General features: G+C 43.8%; 2 protein-coding genes and 1 non-coding gene across 6 annotated transcripts; all 3 read right to left on the bottom strand.

Moving 5' to 3' along the window:
• Nucleotides 1-530: 530 nt before the first annotated feature.
• Nucleotides 531-602, bottom strand: TRNAP-AGG. Its single transcript has one exon. It is a non-coding gene; the product is annotated as a tRNA-Pro (tRNA).
• Nucleotides 603-2193: 1591 nt separating this feature from the next.
• On the bottom strand, nt 2194-6524 carry LOC120644517 (obtusifoliol 14-alpha demethylase). Of its 2 annotated transcripts, none has more exons than XM_039921150.1 (3): nt 6238-6524; nt 5296-5776; nt 2194-3540 (listed from the first exon to the last, which is right to left on the bottom strand). In XM_039921150.1, exons 2-3 carry the CDS (start codon nt 5761-5763, stop codon nt 2539-2541), a joined length of 1470 nt encoding a protein of 489 aa, XP_039777084.1. In that variant the 5' UTR covers nt 5764-5776; nt 6238-6524; the 3' UTR covers nt 2194-2538. The 2 variants fall into 2 exon arrangements, with proteins under 2 accessions (XP_039777084.1, XP_039777085.1); XM_039921151.1 differs by having other exon boundaries at nt 6148-6430.
• A 2705-nt stretch (nt 6525-9229) lies between these two features.
• Nucleotides 9230-14054, bottom strand: LOC120644516 (chromophore lyase CRL, chloroplastic-like). Of its 3 annotated transcripts, none has more exons than XM_039921149.1 (9): nt 13766-14054; nt 13499-13548; nt 12390-12450; nt 12275-12310; nt 11687-11698; nt 10853-10945; nt 9811-9915; nt 9572-9667; nt 9230-9491 (listed from the first exon to the last, which is right to left on the bottom strand). In XM_039921149.1, exons 1-9 carry the CDS (start codon nt 13931-13933, stop codon nt 9348-9350), a joined length of 765 nt encoding a protein of 254 aa, XP_039777083.1. In that variant the 5' UTR covers nt 13934-14054; the 3' UTR covers nt 9230-9347. The 3 variants fall into 3 exon arrangements, with proteins under 3 accessions (XP_039777083.1, XP_039777081.1, XP_039777082.1); XM_039921147.1 differs by having other exon boundaries at nt 11648-11698; nt 13766-14049; XM_039921148.1 differs by having other exon boundaries at nt 9572-9664; nt 11648-11698; nt 13766-14047.
• Between the last annotated feature and the right edge of the window lie 4103 nt (nt 14055-18157).

The raw sequence follows: 18157 nt of genomic DNA, 5'->3' as shown, positions 1-18157 counted from the left end.
CCTTAGTTGTAATGGACAATCATTTACTTGAAGGCTTGTGCCAGATATTGTTTAGCCTGCATCGAGTTGTCCTATCAGGTGGTAGAACTGACTACTCCTGCTGAAGAAAAAAAATATATGAAAGTTGCAGAAACAAAAAAAAATCATGAAACACTGTTCGAATGTGCCTGGCGCTAAAGCTGCAGAAACAAAATCATTTATTTACTCTCTTCTAACACTACTATAATCGAAATAAAGAAGATGATTCTGCATGGAGAAAAGGCAGCAATTGAGTCCTGGCTAATACACGATCAATATATGAAAATTCTAGTTTTGATTGCTTTTCGTGCTGAGTTACAATGGAATCATCATCAGCTTTCGAAAGAAAATCCACCAGGAGCCCGTTCATAGTTTTAATGTTTCCTGAAATGTTGCAGCAAAGATCTAAAAAAACGTACAGATTTCCAACATTATAGACTGCCAAAAAGAAAGGGAGTCGAAAGCAGGTCCGGTGAAGGGTGAACCCAAAAAGAAAAAAAATATCAATGACTGGGGCATTCCGAGAATTGAACTCGGGACCTCTCGCACCCTAAGCGAGAATCATACCACTAGACCAAATGCCCTCAGTTTGCTGCTATTTCAGTGTAGTATTCTTAACCTGTTCCCAGTGATTCTTCTGACATTAGAGTACAATCTCTTGTGACGTTGGAGCTGTCAGCATGTCGCGGAAACGGCCTCGCCGGCGTGCAGGAATGTCAGACGGCAAATGGAACAAGCAATGGTCTGCTCCAATCCAGTTACAGATTCAGACCATGGCACAAGAGTTCCTGGCGAACAGAACGTGGAAGAAATTAAACTGGATGAAATACTGAAGGTGAACCAAGAAATCGTTGAAGATAAAACGGCCTCGCCGGCGTGCAGGAATGTCAGACGGCAAATGGAACAAGCAATGGTCTGCTCCAATCCAGTTACAGATTCAGACCATGGCACAAGAGTTCCTGGCGAACAGAACGTGGAAGAAATTAAACTGGATGAAATACTGAAGGTGAACCAAGAAATCGTTGAAGATAATAATATTATCTCTGGTTACTAATTAAACAGCCTGATGAGAATTGAGAACTCAGCACAGCTTAGCTGAAGTTCAGGTTTACTAATTGAAGCCGATTCTCGACACCTTCCAGAATTCACACTGCCTGAACTTCAGCTAAGCTGTGCTTAGATGCTTTCCAACGCTGCCTGAAAGGTATTTGCAATGTAAACACTAAACAGCAATGGGAGAAGGGACGCATTTCTGAAGACAGTCAAGTCAATTCTAGTAAGCCCCGGGGTCCGTTCAAGAGGAATAGCAGTTTCAGAGTGCTCGAACGACAGTTTCGTTGATTCACGCTTGTTTATTCATCACACAGGGCTACCCTGTTCAGTTTTATGTTTGAGGCATCGAGCAGAAGGATTAAACACGATGAGCTTAGCAACACAGGCTGTTCAGAAACTCAAGTTCTTCCAATCAGTACACATGTAGGAATCAAACTGTCTCTCACTGAACTGATTGCATTCTTGTTAGACGAAGAATCAAATGGCGCATAAGGCAAACCGAACCGGTCGGTCGCATGACGATATGCCAAACAAAACAAAAGTCTGTCCTAATGGATTGCCAAGGTTAATTCCTAGTATATAGAGCACACGCGATTCACGTGGCTTGGTTTTCATAAAGAAGAGAACATGTATCAATCAATCAATCTATATCTAACTTCATACAAAGGATGTGCAAGGACAAGTGAACTGATTGCATAATAAATTGACAGTGTAGCAAACGAAATAAATGCCTGCCTAATAATGAAATAAAAAAAAGAAATAAATGCCTGCCTAATGAATTGCCAGGTTAATTCCTGGAGTATTATATACAAGGCACATGGTTCGCGTGGGTTGTTTTCAATTCTTGTCTGCGCAGTAGGTTACCCGTTTGTAAGATTTCCAGTTGTGCCGTTGCCATCGATCTAGCCCACGCGACACCATTCACCAGATCACATATCTCCAGCAGACACGAGTGGCCAGCAGGTTAGCTGATGAGCAACAAAAAAAAACATAGAAGAAAGCATCCAAAGAGCAGCTGAGAATGCAACAACACCCCAGCGTATCCCTAGATTTTTCAAGGCCGGAAATCCTGCACAGGAACAGCTCAGTTAAGAATCCAACATATGCAACAGGGCAGATACAGAGTAGGCCAGAGTGCCTGAACGACAGGATCACATATTTATTCATTACACGGGATTATTTGCACAGTTTTATGCTTGGATCCATCTACCAGAATGATTATCTGTGGAAATTCAGCATGGAAGCCGCATGCTCAGATGCCGAAGTTCAAGATTTTGCTCGGGCGGCTCACAGGCTAAAGTTGCGGATCCAACTTAACCACAGGGAAGCAAATACAGAGTCCTAAACAATGGAAACACTACTAAAAAGGCTGGCGTGCACAACAGAAGAAAATACACCGAACAAATGCCGACAGGCAAGCGACAATGTCAACTGACAAGAAGCAGACTTCCTAAGAGAACCATGGTCTTAGTTGTTGACGACGAGCTTCCTCCTCTTGTACTTAACCATCACCTCGCCCTTGATGCCGACAACCATCGCGTTCCAGTCATTCTCCGGGAATGGTGAGACCAGCTCGAACTCAAAGTTTCTCAGCAGGTGTGTCCAGATCGCCTTGATCTGCAGATAGGCAAAGGGCTCGCCGAGGCAACCATGCCTACCACCACCAAAGGAGATGTAGGAGAAGGCGCCTGCAGCCTTGTCCTCCTCCCTGCCAGGACCGAACCGGTCAGGGTCGTATGAGTCTGGGTTTTTGTAGATGTGGGGGAGCCTGTTGGCAAAGGATGGGGATGTTGCGACGATGTGGCCCTTGGGGATGTCATACTCTTTGCCTTCCTTGGTTGTCACAGTGAAGTCAGTGTGCGACTGGCGGAGCAACATGATTAGCGGTGGGTGGAGACGGAGAGCCTCCTTGATGCACCGGTAGAGGACATCCATCTCTGCCAAGATGTCGTGATCAATCTTGTTCCCATGCCGCTTCATGACCTCCTTCTGCTCCTCCACAGCCTCTGCAAAGTACTGCTTGAACCGAAGGAGGTAGGCTCCAGTCCAGGTTGAGGTGATAGAACTGGTGTGTTGTCCGGCAAAGAGTGCCGCAATAAGTAACCCGGTCACCTCACCTTCAGTGGTGGAGCGTCCGTTCTTGTACTTGGAATCAATAAAGCACTGCAGCATGTCTTCTTCCGACTGTCCAGAGGCCTTGCGGGAATTAATGATGGTGGCAAAGATTTCTGCCAGACGAGCCCGTGCCCTGTCCCGGCGCTTATGTGCAGGGATTGGGAGATAGGGGAAGATGACACTAATGGGCTGCATCCCATTGTCAAGGTCATGGAAGAGAGCAGATACATCGTCAAAGAGCTTCTCTCGCACCTCCCTTCCCAGCAAGCATCGACTAGCTGTCAGTATGATGAGGTGCTCCAACTCATACTTCAAATCCACGGTACCACTTTCTCCCCACTTTGAGAAGTACTCCTGCAGGTAAGGTCGAATTTGGAAATGAGATTAATCATCAAACTTACATGCAAAAGGAGGGAGTATTTTGCCAAACAAAAACAAGGAATTCATAAAATTAAAACGTCTGGATGAAGGGTTTGTCATTTTTATCTTGGCATGCTAATTAAATCCTCATGTTACTATTAACTTGCAGAAGAGCACTTATTGTTATTATTAACCCAAATGTGCAGAAGCTTACACAGAAATGACCCACATATTTATTAAATCATTGACTTCATTGTTACATATTAATGCTAAAAGAAGAGAATTATGAGAAGACTTCCGCTGGTTCGACATTGGTCATTGGTAAGAGACACTCTGCTAATAGCACACTTGTTATTATGAATAAAGATAACGAGATGTATGAGGTCAACAACAGTTAGTATCATGAAACTGAACTTGAACAGTAGATGAGGTGCTCAATGCACATGTTCTTGTGCTATGTGCCCTCATGCAGAATGTATTGACAAAAAGGACTAAAGCAGTTTATCTTGCCATTTCTAGTGTTTGCAGTCGCATCAATTCCTTTTTTAAAACAAGTTTATATTGAGTCCTTCATTGAAAATTCTGCACGAAGCTCAAAAACCTAAAATTAATACTTAAATGCAGTTTGTCAGGACAGTGTCACAGAAAGTAGGTTGCAATATGAAGCCATGATTTTTTAAATTGCCTTTCACATTCATCTAGATACAGAGGATAGGGCAATATATCTTCTCAATTGACAAGGAATATAACTGCAGCTCTTCATAATTCACATACCTAGCAAATTCCCTGTTTATGATTACAAATACATTATTTTTTAATCAGCATGGTATGTAATATGACATCATCCGCACCTCCCCTTCACAAGAAACAGAAATTTGTGTCTATGCTTCAGTTCAGACATGTTTGGGAATTAACAAATAAATATATATGGCAGAGATCAGCTATTGAAGGAATCGTACTGTTGTCGTTAATTGGCTGAGCACAATTTGAGAAAAGGCAGAAAAACCACGAACACAGAACAGATTAGGACACAGAAAAGTAACTTTAATTGACAAAACTAGCAAAGATTTAAAGAAGTAACAAAGTGGCATAAAAAGCATCAAAGAAGGGACACAAAAGTCCCACTCGAAAAAAAGCAGAGCATGCAAGGCATCCCAAAAGCCTAAAACTTAAGGTCTGGAAACATCAACCAAGAAAGGTTGAGGTTCACGTGAGGTAGCCATTCCAGAAGTCACACATTAGTCATAGTGTAACTTCCTTTCAACAACAACATAGCCTTTATAGTGTAACTTCCTTTCCTCAAAGAAAAAAGCATATCGTAACTTTCAGAAGGGACTAGATAGTCCATTGCAGAACAATATGCCGGACTCAGGACTCAGCGAATTTGGACCAAAACTAGAACACCGTGTCTATATATTGGTAGAAAAGTGCAAATATATCCTAGATGTTAAAGGCTACTCACCGAACAACTGCCACTGCAAGATTCAGGTGACATAATAATGCTCCAGAAACATATCATCACATTTTTAAGTAGACGTGCTCACAAAGTAGGTAAAACTCCTGCGCAGCTATCATTGCAAAAACTGACCGAAGTACTAAATTTGTTGTGAAATGTCAACAATTACAGATCCAGAAATCTAAACCTATGCAGAGCAAGCAACTCACCTCACAATCATGGAATCACCACATTAACCATGCAAAGAGTTCAGAATCTAAAAAGAAATGAAGAAAGCCGAAGCAAATTCTCACCTCAGCCTCAGCAACCATCTGGTCGACATAGCTGCGGAGCTTGTTGGCCCGCAGGGCCTCGGTGAAGAACCGGAACTGCTCCTGCCTGACTGAGTAGTCGACGTCGAAGACGACCCCTGGCCCAAACGTGGGCACGTTGAACTTGTACACCTCCTGCTGGCTCATCTCGGCCTCGTTGCCCTTGAAGAAGTGCGCCGACACCTCGGGCCCGATGAGGAAGGTGATCCTGCGGCTGAGGATGGGGACGGTGAAGACGCTGCCGAGGCAGGCGTACTGCTCCCGGATCATGGGGATGGGCCCGCGCATGAACTTGATGAGCCCGCCGACGACCGGCGCCCCCGGGATGGTGGGCGGGAGGCGCTTGCCGCGGGCGCGAGAGCCCAGCAGGAGCTTGACGAAGGCGACGGTGGCCAGCAGCAGCGCCGCGCCGGCGATGAGCCGCTGCCGGCTGTCCGCGAGATCCATCATTCCCTCCTGGTTCCTGAGAATCGGCATTTCCGTGGGTTAAAATCACAGCGCAACCACAGGGGGCAGGAAATGGAAGACGGGAGAGCTGCGTTTGTATCGACGCCATTAAAAAAAGGCTACTGGTTGGCACTACTACATGCTAAGCAGCACTGCAGGATGCGAGCTCGGACGACCAGGTCTAGATCGGAGCAGAGCCTGCACAGGCTGCTCGAGTCGAAAGCTGGCCGCCAGCCACATAGCGGCGCCTAGATGCGGAAAACTCAGGACGCGGTCCTCACTGGACGCCGACGCGGCGGCCGCCGCTCCAGCAGTGCCGCCGCACCCCCAATCCCAGCAGGAAAAGAAAAAAAAAACCCACCCCAGATGCCCAAACAAGCCGCTCACCGGGAAATGCCGCGACGACCCGGTCTCCGGCCGCGAGGAGCGGGGAGCGGTTCGGATCGGTAGAGGGGCAGGAGCAGAGATCTCTCTCACCTTCGATCTGCGAAGCCGCCCGTCGAAGCAGGGCCGGCCAGGGTGGGGGGGCACGGGTGAAGGAGGTAGGTGCGGATCGGGGGCCGGGCGGCGGGGTCTATATAGGGTGCCCCTGCCCCGGGGGAGGGGGAGATTCCGAGGTTGGCCCCGAGGTTGGGAGGAGGAGGGCTAGCAATGGCAGGGGGTTTTACCCAGGGGCGGGCGGGGAAGGGAGAGGACGAGCCGAGATGGGAATCTTGGAGGAGCGGTGGGGCCAGCGGCCAGGGGCCCACACGTCCTCCCCCGCGCTCCGCTTGTCGCGTACGGGCTCGCGCCACACGTGGTGGGCAAATGTGGCGTGCACGGGGTGGGGACGGATCGCGCCAGCTTGCCACGGATCCTCTGCGGCCGGAGCTTTGGCTTCCCTCCAGCGGATGTGGTGCGGATGGACCTGTGTGGTCACCCGTAGGGCTGAAAACGGTAATGGTAATCTCCGATTTCCGGGATTTTTTTCCGTTTTAACGTCTAAACGGTAACGGTAACCGAAAAAATGGAAACGGAAATGGTAGAAAAAACGGAAACGAAAATGAAAACGGCGGAGCACTCTTCCGATTGTTTCCAAAGAATACCGAATTTATCCGGTAAAATACCGTCGGTAATTACCGGATTTCAACCCACCCCAAGGGCCCAGCCACCCCAGCGGCCCATCCACCCCCAGTGGCCCATCCATCCACTGATTATGTTAATTGACATTTGAGCTTGGTTGTGGACTTGGGTCATATTATATTGCTGTCACGTACTTAAGTTCTTCGTTGCTATAATGCTATTATTACTGTTTGAGACATGTCAAGTTATATGGCTATTTTTACGCTCTACTGTTTGACGTGTTTTTCGTTTTGAAATATCGTTTTCATAATTTTCGATCGTAACCGGCGTATTTTTCGATCGCTTCCGATATTACCGAAATACCAACGCCGTTCTTGTTTCCAACAATGCCATATCATTATCGTTTTCGGTAAAAATATATATATAAGTGAAAGTGGTGGAGCCTTCTTCCGATCGTTTCCGACCGTTTTCAGCCCTAGTCACCCATGCAGCAAACCATTTCGCTTTCTCGATGAACTGCGGCGAACCATGGGCATTTCCGTGACTACAAGCTAGGGGCTATTTCTGTTTTCCTCTTCAGAGAAAAAAAATAACAATACGCGAAGCCATTTTTATAGTAGGGCATGTACGTGGTCTCTCATGCGACTATGGACCAGAGCTTCATCCGATTCTGATTGTATGTAGGTGCTGACGATAGAAGTGATTCTTTTTGATTTTCTAGCATGAACTCTTAAAATTAGGATAAAAAATTACTTCGCAGAATCAGAAGAAGCTAGTTTTTTTAGCTCCAAGCCTTTTAATTCATCTCACTGAATCACTTCACGGATCTGCACATTAAGACTGGGTACGTTTGCGGAGGTGTTTAGATAGCTGGAGATTACAAAAACCAGGTAGTAAAATCTATAGCCCAAAGTCCCAAACAGTCCAGATCATTGTTTGGATTATAGGATCCAGCCGTCCAAATTCTTATAATCCCATAATCTCCCTACACATAGCTTATTTTGAGATTATAGCGATATAAGCAACCTATCTATTTATTATCTATAATTCAGATTTTCGTAATCTACAGCTACTGTTCGGAATTCGGACCTCCCGTTTGGACCCCTAAGGGCTAAACTTTAGCTGCTTAAGTTTAGCACATAGGATTCAAACAGGGCCGTAATCTGTATCTGTATCCGGAACAGGGCCTAGGTTGTCTAAAATTGATATTTTTTTCCTTTTGTTATACTTAACACTTTTGCTATTTTTTCCAATTTGTTCATATATTGGACAAGTAATTATTAGAAACAGCTTTAATTATTGGAGTTGTGAAACTAATTAAGGATTCTTTTATTTATAACTAAAAATGGTAGAAGAGACCTCATGTCGGCTTCAGCTGGATGTAGCATCCCATTGCGTCCTCCATCATCTACCAGTGAACTGGACAGCTCCGGCCCCAAGTGGCATTTGTCTAAGCTGCCCTGCGCGCATTATGCTTTTGGACCAGTCCATTTAAGAAAAAGAAAATGAAGTGATGACCAACCACTTCCTAGCGAGAGGCACATGACCTGATCTTGGCTCCTATAATAATCTCTGCAATGCGTAGCCCAAGAAAATCCAAATATCCAGCCAGTAGGTCCTCGCCATGCGTCCGGTTCGGCTGGTTTGAAGCCAGCGCTGGTGGCTGATTCGTACACTGTAGTAATAGTGTTATGTGTCACAACGGTCACCAACCCAGCCGCCTTCACCCATCCGAACAAGCTGATGGCCATGGCGCCGAGGGTTAGTAGGTCCAAGCGTCAACTGGCCACTCCGATCCAGATTAACAGGCAATTTAGCTGCTAGAGTACAGCGCAGGTTAACATAACCATGACGAGTTGTAAAGCAGAATACCGCAGGTGCCAACGGTATGGGCCTCAAACCAGATGGTATGTTCATAGTTTGATCCTTTGATTTGATTCAAGTTGTTAAATTTGGGACATGTAACAAGCACACAAAAAGAATATAGAGACACGAACAGCTTTGGTGCCAAGCACATGTGAGTGCAAGTCCCGTTGGATATTGCAGACAAGAATGCAGCATGACAACAAGACAGACTTCAAAGAACCAAATTGCATGGTCTCCAAGAAAGAATTAACCACTGATAAATTGCCATTGTCTCGTAATAACTGAGTTACTGTCCATCATAAGACGCTTTCAAGGCGAGGTTTTGCCAACCACCATGCTAGGGTTCTAAAGAATTCCACCTACTACATCATACTACATGATAATAGTAGTGTCAGAATATACCATCTGAGCATTAACGTAATGCGATTAGGATTAGAACATCCTTTTGGGGCATTGCAAGATATGCCTTCTGATACAATGCAACTTGGTCATCTTATGCACTGATTTAAATTGGCTTGAACTAGGACATCCCTCACCATACTGAATGGGCAAGCATACGCACAGGTTGGTTGGTCAAAAAAGAATGCATTAGAACTCAGTATATACATACATGCTATTCACTTATTGCTTTCCTACAAAACAAATTTAGGGTTCAGGCTCTACTGCTCATCAATTACATATGCTTTATCCAATTTCTTCTCTAGTGACAAAGGAGCGGAGAAATTCAATGGCGAGAACATGTCATCATATTTGGATTTGGGAGCGGGCTTGAACTCGTAAGGGCCAGCTTTGGTTCCCCAAACCTGAGAGTGAGTACATTGTCAGAAAAAGATTCTCGTCTACTCAAACTTGGCAAGCCAACTGGAACACTAAAAAAAATCACCTGGTTTCCTTCATCGTTAAAACCTTTGTCCCAGATATGTACTTCACCATTCTTGTGGATGGACAGATCCGATGTACAATATGATGCACCACTCTGCTAAAATACCGGCGTTGAGATGGGAGCAAGCAAAACATTACAAAAAAGGATTACCACTGGTGGGGTTTGATGTATTAAATTACAAATTATTCTGTCAGAAACAGAACTGAATATGCTGACTGAGAGGAGAGCAAGTAGCTCACCCAATTGTTGGGAAAACCTTCAGGTGGGGTGGATCCTTCGTATAAGCAGCGTTTTCCACGTCCACATCGTGACAAGTGTATGGGGGTCAGATGCTCTGCAATATCCTGAATACCAGATGCAAACTTAAATGTTAGGCAGTATGTAAGCTTATATTTAGGCTTAATAACATTAACAGCACTTTGTGTGAACAAAAATCAGCATCACAAATTATATACAGTTTTAGATATGGATATACTATGCGAACCTATAATGATCCATTCATGATTCCATATGGAGTTACATAGTGGATGTGACTACAGATATACATGCACAACCTACTATGTTATGGTTTACAGTTAAGCAGATAGCTTCAAAATATATTATACAATTAAGTGGTTATACCACATCAAAAAAAAGGGTGTCAATGCTTTTTCCTTGTGGAACTAGGTCCTGATCCTAGTAGTACACTAAGTGAAGCACATAATGGCCTGAGTTTAGGTCAGCAGCAGCACAATACGGCAGCATTCAATTCCATATCCAAAATACCCAAGGCTGAGAACAAATTGTAAAAATAAGAAATGGTGAAATCCTGACTTGTAAATATCACTCTAGTGAAAACCCATAGAACTACCCTATATGATCTTTAGTCCGGTAACAGATGGGACCCCAGACTCCACCCCTTGATAATACAAGTGCATATCTATTTTCTGTGGGTTTATTTGTTCACTCATTGGCAGTTCCATCTGGTCCCAAACTCACTGTACCCACATTAATACACACAGGGGGACTTATAATGATAGGCAAGTATATTGGACTTGTCTATTTTTTTGTATAATATTTCCTTCCTTTCAATTGCAGCTGTCCATAAAAAGTTTAAGACAACAACAGTCCATACATTCTGAAAACAAGATTGTGCTAGAATGATCGGTAAGTACATTGCACTTGTCTAATTGTTGTATAATATTTCCTTCATTTAAATTGCAGCTGTCCATCAAGAGTTTTAGACAGCAACAGTCCATACATTCTGAAATGTAAGATTGTGTTCAGGCAGGCATGACTTACTGCAATTACTTCTTCTGGCTGTGGTCTCTGATCCTTTGGACGGTCACAAAAATTCTTGTACTCTTCAGCATCCCTAATTGCGTAGGAACTCAACTGTCCATTGAATACAATTTAAGATGTTATTTAGTCAGCTTTGCCTGCAGAATAGATTTAAAATATTATCCTTCAATCAGCATTTTTAGAAGCAGGGACATGTATGAATCAAAGTGGAATTGCTTCAACCAAAATTTTAGAGCATGTTAACACCATATAATAACAGTAATGGTGCTATCCTCGCTAAAAAAAGTATTGGTGTTATACTTGCAAAAAAAGTAATGGTGCTAAATATCAATAGATTCACTTAATCACTTAACGGTTATTAAACGACAACAAGAAAGAAATTTAGTGTTAGATGAAAATATAAACTAGCACTGTAGAAAATGTGTGACTTTAATTAGACCATTTTATGCTTCCCGCTATGGACAGGTTACATGAAACCAAGCTTTTTGGGCGATCAAGTTTACCTTACCACTTGTGTTTTGATCATGGGAAATTTAACCGTGGGAATGACCTCAAGTGACATCATGTACGATAACTCTCTTTGTAGCTGAATATAGGAGGTCCCATTTACTCCATTTTTGACCAAGTCAAGGCAGAGGAGGGAAAACTTAATACTGCTAGTAAACTATGAGAATTATCATTATGGATGCATTGTTCAGTACATCAGTTTCACGACATTGCAGGATCTCAGAGGAAGTATGTTATATATTTTATACACCCAATAATTTAAAACAGGTATGTCAATTCTGTGCTCACCTCAACATCACATTTCATCTCTTTTGGACAGGGCTTTACCATGTACAATCTCTGGAGGGAGCAGCACTTATCATTATTTGTACATATGGTAAGCACATAAGACATTGTAAATCTAGAAAGGACACAGAGTAGCACAGATTCCAAATTTAATCTGAATACTATCCTATCTACGGGCATTTGAAGCACACCTTGGAGAGTAATGGAAACCATATTCTCAATACTCCAAACTAATGGCATCATCAGATCATCCACAGTTACCAGACAAAAGCAATAAACAATTGCAAGAATATAGCATGCAAAATGGCTAAGCAAGTTTAAATCTAGTTAGGTTTATCTGGAAGAAAGGATTTAAAAAAAGCAATAAACAGTTATATAGGTGTACTAAATTTTCATCAAAATAGTGTATGGGTAAAACAAAGCTCTTGATCAGTTGATCACATAATACTCTTATGCTTGTGCAATGTCAGATAATATAATATCATCTTGTTTAAACTATATCGATTAGCATAAGATTATTAAGTTTGTGAAGGAACAATTAAGGAATTATAGGAAATGATACCTAACATTTGAATTGGTAAGGGCAAGGAGAAATATATAAGTGATCAGTGCAGTTTTGAAGTTACTTACTTGTCTAAAAGGCTTTTCTGGAGTTCTCCAAAATGCCTGGAAAGGAAAGCATGGAATTCATATAACCTAAATGGGCACTGTAATGAGAAAGAATGTATAGAGATAAGGATCATACTTGCTCAAAATAAAGCACTCTAGAACCATCCACCATCTCAGTTGCAGGGCATGTGAGCATTCTGAAAATAAAAGAAGACTGATCGTTTACACAGGATGCTTAAAAACAAACTTATCCCATACCCAAAAAAGGGTTGAAAGCATTTCAAACAACTGAAAATCCACATGATTATGGTTGTGTAATAAAAAAGTTTTTGCATCATAAGTGCAGATAAACCACAGTTTTTCTGTGTCATAAGTGCAGAGTCACTTCTACTACCAAGTTAGTCACATCCAAGCAAAATATTAACTAATCCCATAATGATTATCAGTGATAATGAGTAACAACAGCAGATCAGGAAGAGCAAAGATTTACAAGGATAAAGTTAGGAGAAAACAATAACAGGTCAGTGTAACCATTCAGTCACTAATCCATGAATTCAGACAAAAAAGAGTTTATCTTTCATTTCTCTCTTTTTAATAAATACGGATCCTTTAAGAACATATAGTTTAATAAACAACTTGCTCAAGGTGCTAGTACAAGAGGGACATATCTTCACGTGTATATCCTAATAGCCATCCAACAAGAGTACAAAACAGCAGGTCCATTAACCATCAATGATTCATCAGGTCCATTAACCATCAATGATTCATCAGGTCCATTATCCATCAATGGTACATCGTTAAACTGATACAAACTAGATTATCCAGTGCACATTTATGTACCCAAAGAAACTAAAAAATCAAATCAAAAGTTTGCAGTGTTTAGACCAACTGTGTTAGTCAAGTATAGCGTTTTCAAATCATCTTAGTGATATCCAGCAACTTGTCAAAATCCATCATCCATCATCACCAAAGCTAAATACCACAAACCTCCAGTAACCCTTGGACAACAACAATTAGGCTTATCAACAATGTGAATTACAATGATCAACATGGCCTTTACAGGGAAGAACCGGTAATTGCGCTTGTGCATATACCTCCCTCGCAGAACAAGGCTACGATTAGTTAAAATAGATACCACCATAGTACCAGACCCCAGACAAGAACCCCGATCAAATGGACAGTGGAAACACTAGTGGGGGAAGAAAGAATGCAGTGCCTGTGTAGCACATATGTGATATGTCTGACCTCAAGTTGAAGTAGTTGTCAGGATCCTTCCTCGCCTGCTCCCTCGAGAACTGCACACCGAACCAACAAACAAGCGAACCAGTTAAGTGCCAGAATGAACCAAGAAACGCATAAGGACCCAAACATTCCATTCCCCTCCGTTCAAAATTGGGGATAAAAAGGACGGATTTTTTTTTCCTGAGCGAATTCTCCATGCGGCCTCATCGGAGTCCCCCGGGAACCCAACACTTCTTCAGGGAGAGGCGCGCGCGGGGGGGGGGGGCTCACCTTCTCGCCAGAGAGCGCGTCGGCGACGGCGCGCGCGTGGTCCCACCGGGTGGTGGAGCGGCGCAGGCGGCGGAGCAGCAGGACGCCGCCGACGACCACGAGCGCCTTCAGCACCGCGCCCCGCACCGCCCCACCGCCGCCGCCAGTGTCCTCATCGCCGGAGCCCATCGCCGGGGGCCCTTCCACGGCGGACTCGCGGGGCCCGGCCGAGACGGGGTGGGTTGGGACTTGGGGTGGGGTGGAGAAACTATGGCTGGGGAGGACGGAGGAAGAGGAGCCCGAAGTGGGAATTCACTGTTTTTGCAGGGGGTCAGGGGTGATTTGGGGAAATGGCGGATGTTTTTTCTGTGGACCGTGGAGGCCCTTGGTTCAGAAGAAAATCCAACTAAATGGCGGAAGAAATTCTCAAATTCCTGTGGGTGCCCTTTTCACCGGTTTGTAATTTTTTTATGTTGGCGAATGCATTAGGAGGGGTGTAAATTGGTGATTTTAGATGCACTTCCAATCCTCTTTAATTTAAATATTTGTATTACTTCTTTAAAATATGATTCTATTTTAATTAGTACAAATATTTGAACTAAAGAGAATTGGAGATGCATCTGATTGTTCCTAATCTGCACCCCTATGTCTCAGTATTTTTTTTCTAGGATGACACGTCAAAAGAAAAGTGCTGGACGTCAGCCAACGCCTCCGAAGCTCAGCAAGCTCCGAAGCTCAGCAAGTTTCTGCTTCGGGACGGCCAACTGTTGAATATCGTCAAGTTTCTCCACCAGGATCTCAGGCTTGCACGGAGAGCGCTCAGTTACTTGTTGTACATCCAGATCATGCACAACGTCAATATGGATCAGCACAAGAGTACTCGATATCATTGGAAAACAGGGTATTTACCTTGTGATGATTATACGCCCGGCAGTATGCGTCGAGCATCTCGTTGCATAGATCAACGCCCACGAGATCATCTTCCATTATAAATGAATTTTTTTTCCCGTGCACGGGACGTGAGGGGCATCAAACTGCTCGGCCGCGCAAAGGCAAGCGGCGCCGGATCTGGTTTCAAATTTCGGAACAAAATTTCGGTAATTTCGGTGAGGTCCGAAAAAATAAAATTTCAGCTGAATTTGCTCTCCCGCCCCACAATCGAACCAAATAAGTCCAAAATGATCTCTCCCTCCTCTTTATTTTATATATACAATTGCGGTGTCAGATAGCTAACTGATAGGTTTTAGGTAAACCATGTCAACTTTTTTTGAAAATTTTGAATTTGATCCGAAATTTTCTATTTTCGGTGGGTGCCGAAATTTTTTTATTCCGAAATTGTAAAACCCCCGGCGGAGGCGGCGTCGCCATAGCATCATGAGGCGCACCCGGCCGCCTTCGTCTGCCTCTCCAATATTCACTTCGTCAACATCAGAACGGGGCGACGCAACCTTAGCTGCAGGCGCAGGCATCGGCGGTTCTGCATGTACTGTCGTCTCCCCGTAGCATCTTTGACACGCTCGGGGGCTGATGCTGAGGAAGCCGCTGGAGTAGTGGAAACACTTCTCTGAGATGTGACGGGCTTCGGCCTCGGCAAGTTCAACTCTGCAGCAGCCCTGAAAGTGCCAAAAACAGATCATGAGTTCACAAGCAGTAAGCAAAAACTACTAGGAAGAGCAAGAAAAAACTTATGTCTTAGCTTTTTTTCACAGTAAGTTTTGTGGGCACTCGCAGCACCCGGGGCGCTGGGACAGAACCAGTCGATCCGGGCATGGCATCCATAGTAATTGGAGGTGTGCTCATGGTCACCACATGCGACGGTGGCTCGGGAGCAATCACCACCCTGACCGTGCTGGGACTGTCCCTGGCATTTTGTGCCCCAGAATCGCTCGCGACACTGCAAGAAATACAAAGTCAGAACAGTCAGACAACAGATTTTGCCAGTAACAGTCACAGGCAAACAGGCTTACATCTCCACGCCGCTGTACGCGTATGGTTGCCCTTTCTGTGCGTGGCAGGTCATCTTGTCCACTTTTTTTTAGGCAAAACTGTGGGGGGAATTCCCTACAGCAAAATCGGCAACATAAATTAAACAAAAGGAGGTTTGGAACTTAGGCTGTCCGCACCGGGTCTTGGATATATGGGTCAAGCCTATCTTATGAGACCTCAAAAGGTTCATATGTGAGCAAAGTGGATGGTGGAAACTTTTAGTCTCACCTTGCTAGTGGAAGGGGAGTTTCATCTACTTACAAGTGGAGAAACACCTCACCCACTAAGTCATGGATGAGAGGGGAGGAAAAAGGAATCTACACACGCTCGCTCGCCTCGCCGGGCCGGGCTCGGGCCGGGGCGTGGGGCGAAGGGCGCGGGTGCGGGCGCGCGGCACCCGCGTGAATGGTCCGCCGAAATTCGGATCCGATTCCTTGCCTTGTATCGGCAAAGTTTTGCCGATCGGAATATCCACGGGCATATCGGCAAATCTGCCGATTGAAGATGCAGTTTCCTTTTGTTGTTCTATTTTTCGGTGTCTTGGCCGTCAAGTTAGGGTTTTAGAGTCCCTATCGGTTTAGATCATGATCGCGACACGAGATCAAGGAGACCCCAGACCACTATATAAACAGCATGCCGGCCTCTACCGAAAACAGATCAATTGAAGTTAGGGTTTTGCCATCTTGATATTGCGCTGCTCTCGTAGCCGTCTCCATCCCGAACGCCGGCGTGCACCAGCGATTGGGAGAGCAGGTCTCCGGAACCCTTTGCCTTCGAGATCTTGCACCGGGAGTGGACAAATAAGGTTTTTGGGAAGCGCTCCGCGCGACTGCTCAAGCTTTTCGCCACGGGTCGTCCACGTTCTTCAACTGCTGCGGGGAGTCACCGCTAGCGGTTCATTCATCAGCTTCTGCACCGCGTCTCCATCATCTACATTGACGCTGATTCGATCAGCTTCGGCGTTAGCTCTACATCGACGTCGTCACAATCGAAATCGGCTCTAGCTGCCGATAGGTACGTAATCTATATCGGCTCTTGTACAGTTGCAGATAGTGTTTTATATTTGGAATAAATTCAGGATTTAGTCTAATTTCTCAACAATCCAAAAACCTTATTGTAGACTTTTTCCTGAATTTACGATAGCTCACTTAGCCGATGCGCTGAGGCCGGAGAAGTTCTCTGGTATGCACTTTAAGAGGTGGCAAGTGAAGGCCACGCTCTGGCTTACTGCTATGGGCACTACTACAAAAACGTTGATTTGTCCCGGTTGGGAAACCCCTGTTGTCCCGGTTTCCCAACCGGGAACGCCAGTCCGGGACAAAAGGGGTGCCCTTTTGTCCCGGGTCTGGCAACCGGGACAAAAGGTGCAGCCAGCGCCCACGTGGCTGGCGCACCCTTTTGTCCCGGTTGGTGTTACCAACCGGGACAAAAAGTCCCTTTTTTTCATGTTTTTCTTTTCTCAATTCTTTTTCTATTTCAATTATACTTTTGCATTTCAATTAAACTTATGTATTGGAATTCAGTGTGTATGATCTCCACTAATATATACATATATATAGTTACTTATATAATATTTGTCCTAGATAGTTTTCATATATAAATTAATTCACTTATATATATATATATGTATACACATATATATACATGTGAATTCCTTTACATATGAAAATGTCTAGGATCAATATTATATAAATATATATATATACACATATATATTATTGGAGTGCTTATATATATAATACATACATACTCCATCATATTTGCATAGGTATATTCGTTCTTAATTACATAGGTATATTCGTTCTTAATTACATAGTAGAATTCGCCTTTTGGAAATTTAATACATACATACTCATAAATAGAAATTTAATACATAGACACACATATATATTTACATAGGTATATTCGTTCTTAATTACATATATACGCGTATATTGTCATATTTGCTGTGATTGTCAATATTAGATATTCCATCATAGTAGAATTCGCCTTTTGGATCGAGGACTTGCTCAACAATAAATCCGGAGAATTATTCTTGAATCGCCATAATCTTTTCCTCCGGTATTAGTTTATCGCGCATCTCCCCGACCTATGGAAAAAGGGGATAATTAATTTCGACTAATTAAAATACGAGTTCAAATATTAACAAGTTTTTTACTTACTTCCTCCTCCCAATCTGTCCAGCCCTTTGGAGGACCTACCAGACCATGGATGTTCTCGCATACATAGTATGCGCACAATACAGTACCTTGTTTCTGCCTCATACACTTTAAGAGAGAAGAAATTATTAGGTATTTACATGAATATATAATAAAACTAATGAATCATGCAACGAATCATCCAAGTGCGTACCGGAAAATCTGTCTTGATCTTCAATTCCTTGTCAAATTTGCCAAGCGAATTCTTTCCAAATCCTGTGCTTGATTA

The sequence above is a fragment of the Panicum virgatum genome, chromosome 8K (assembly GCF_016808335.1).
Source record: "Panicum virgatum strain AP13 chromosome 8K, P.virgatum_v5, whole genome shotgun sequence".
In the NCBI taxonomy this organism is placed as follows: Eukaryota; Viridiplantae; Streptophyta; class Magnoliopsida; order Poales; family Poaceae; genus Panicum; species Panicum virgatum.
The sequence above is the reverse complement of the archived record's forward strand: the minus strand, read 5'-3'. Positions and strand labels throughout refer to the sequence as shown.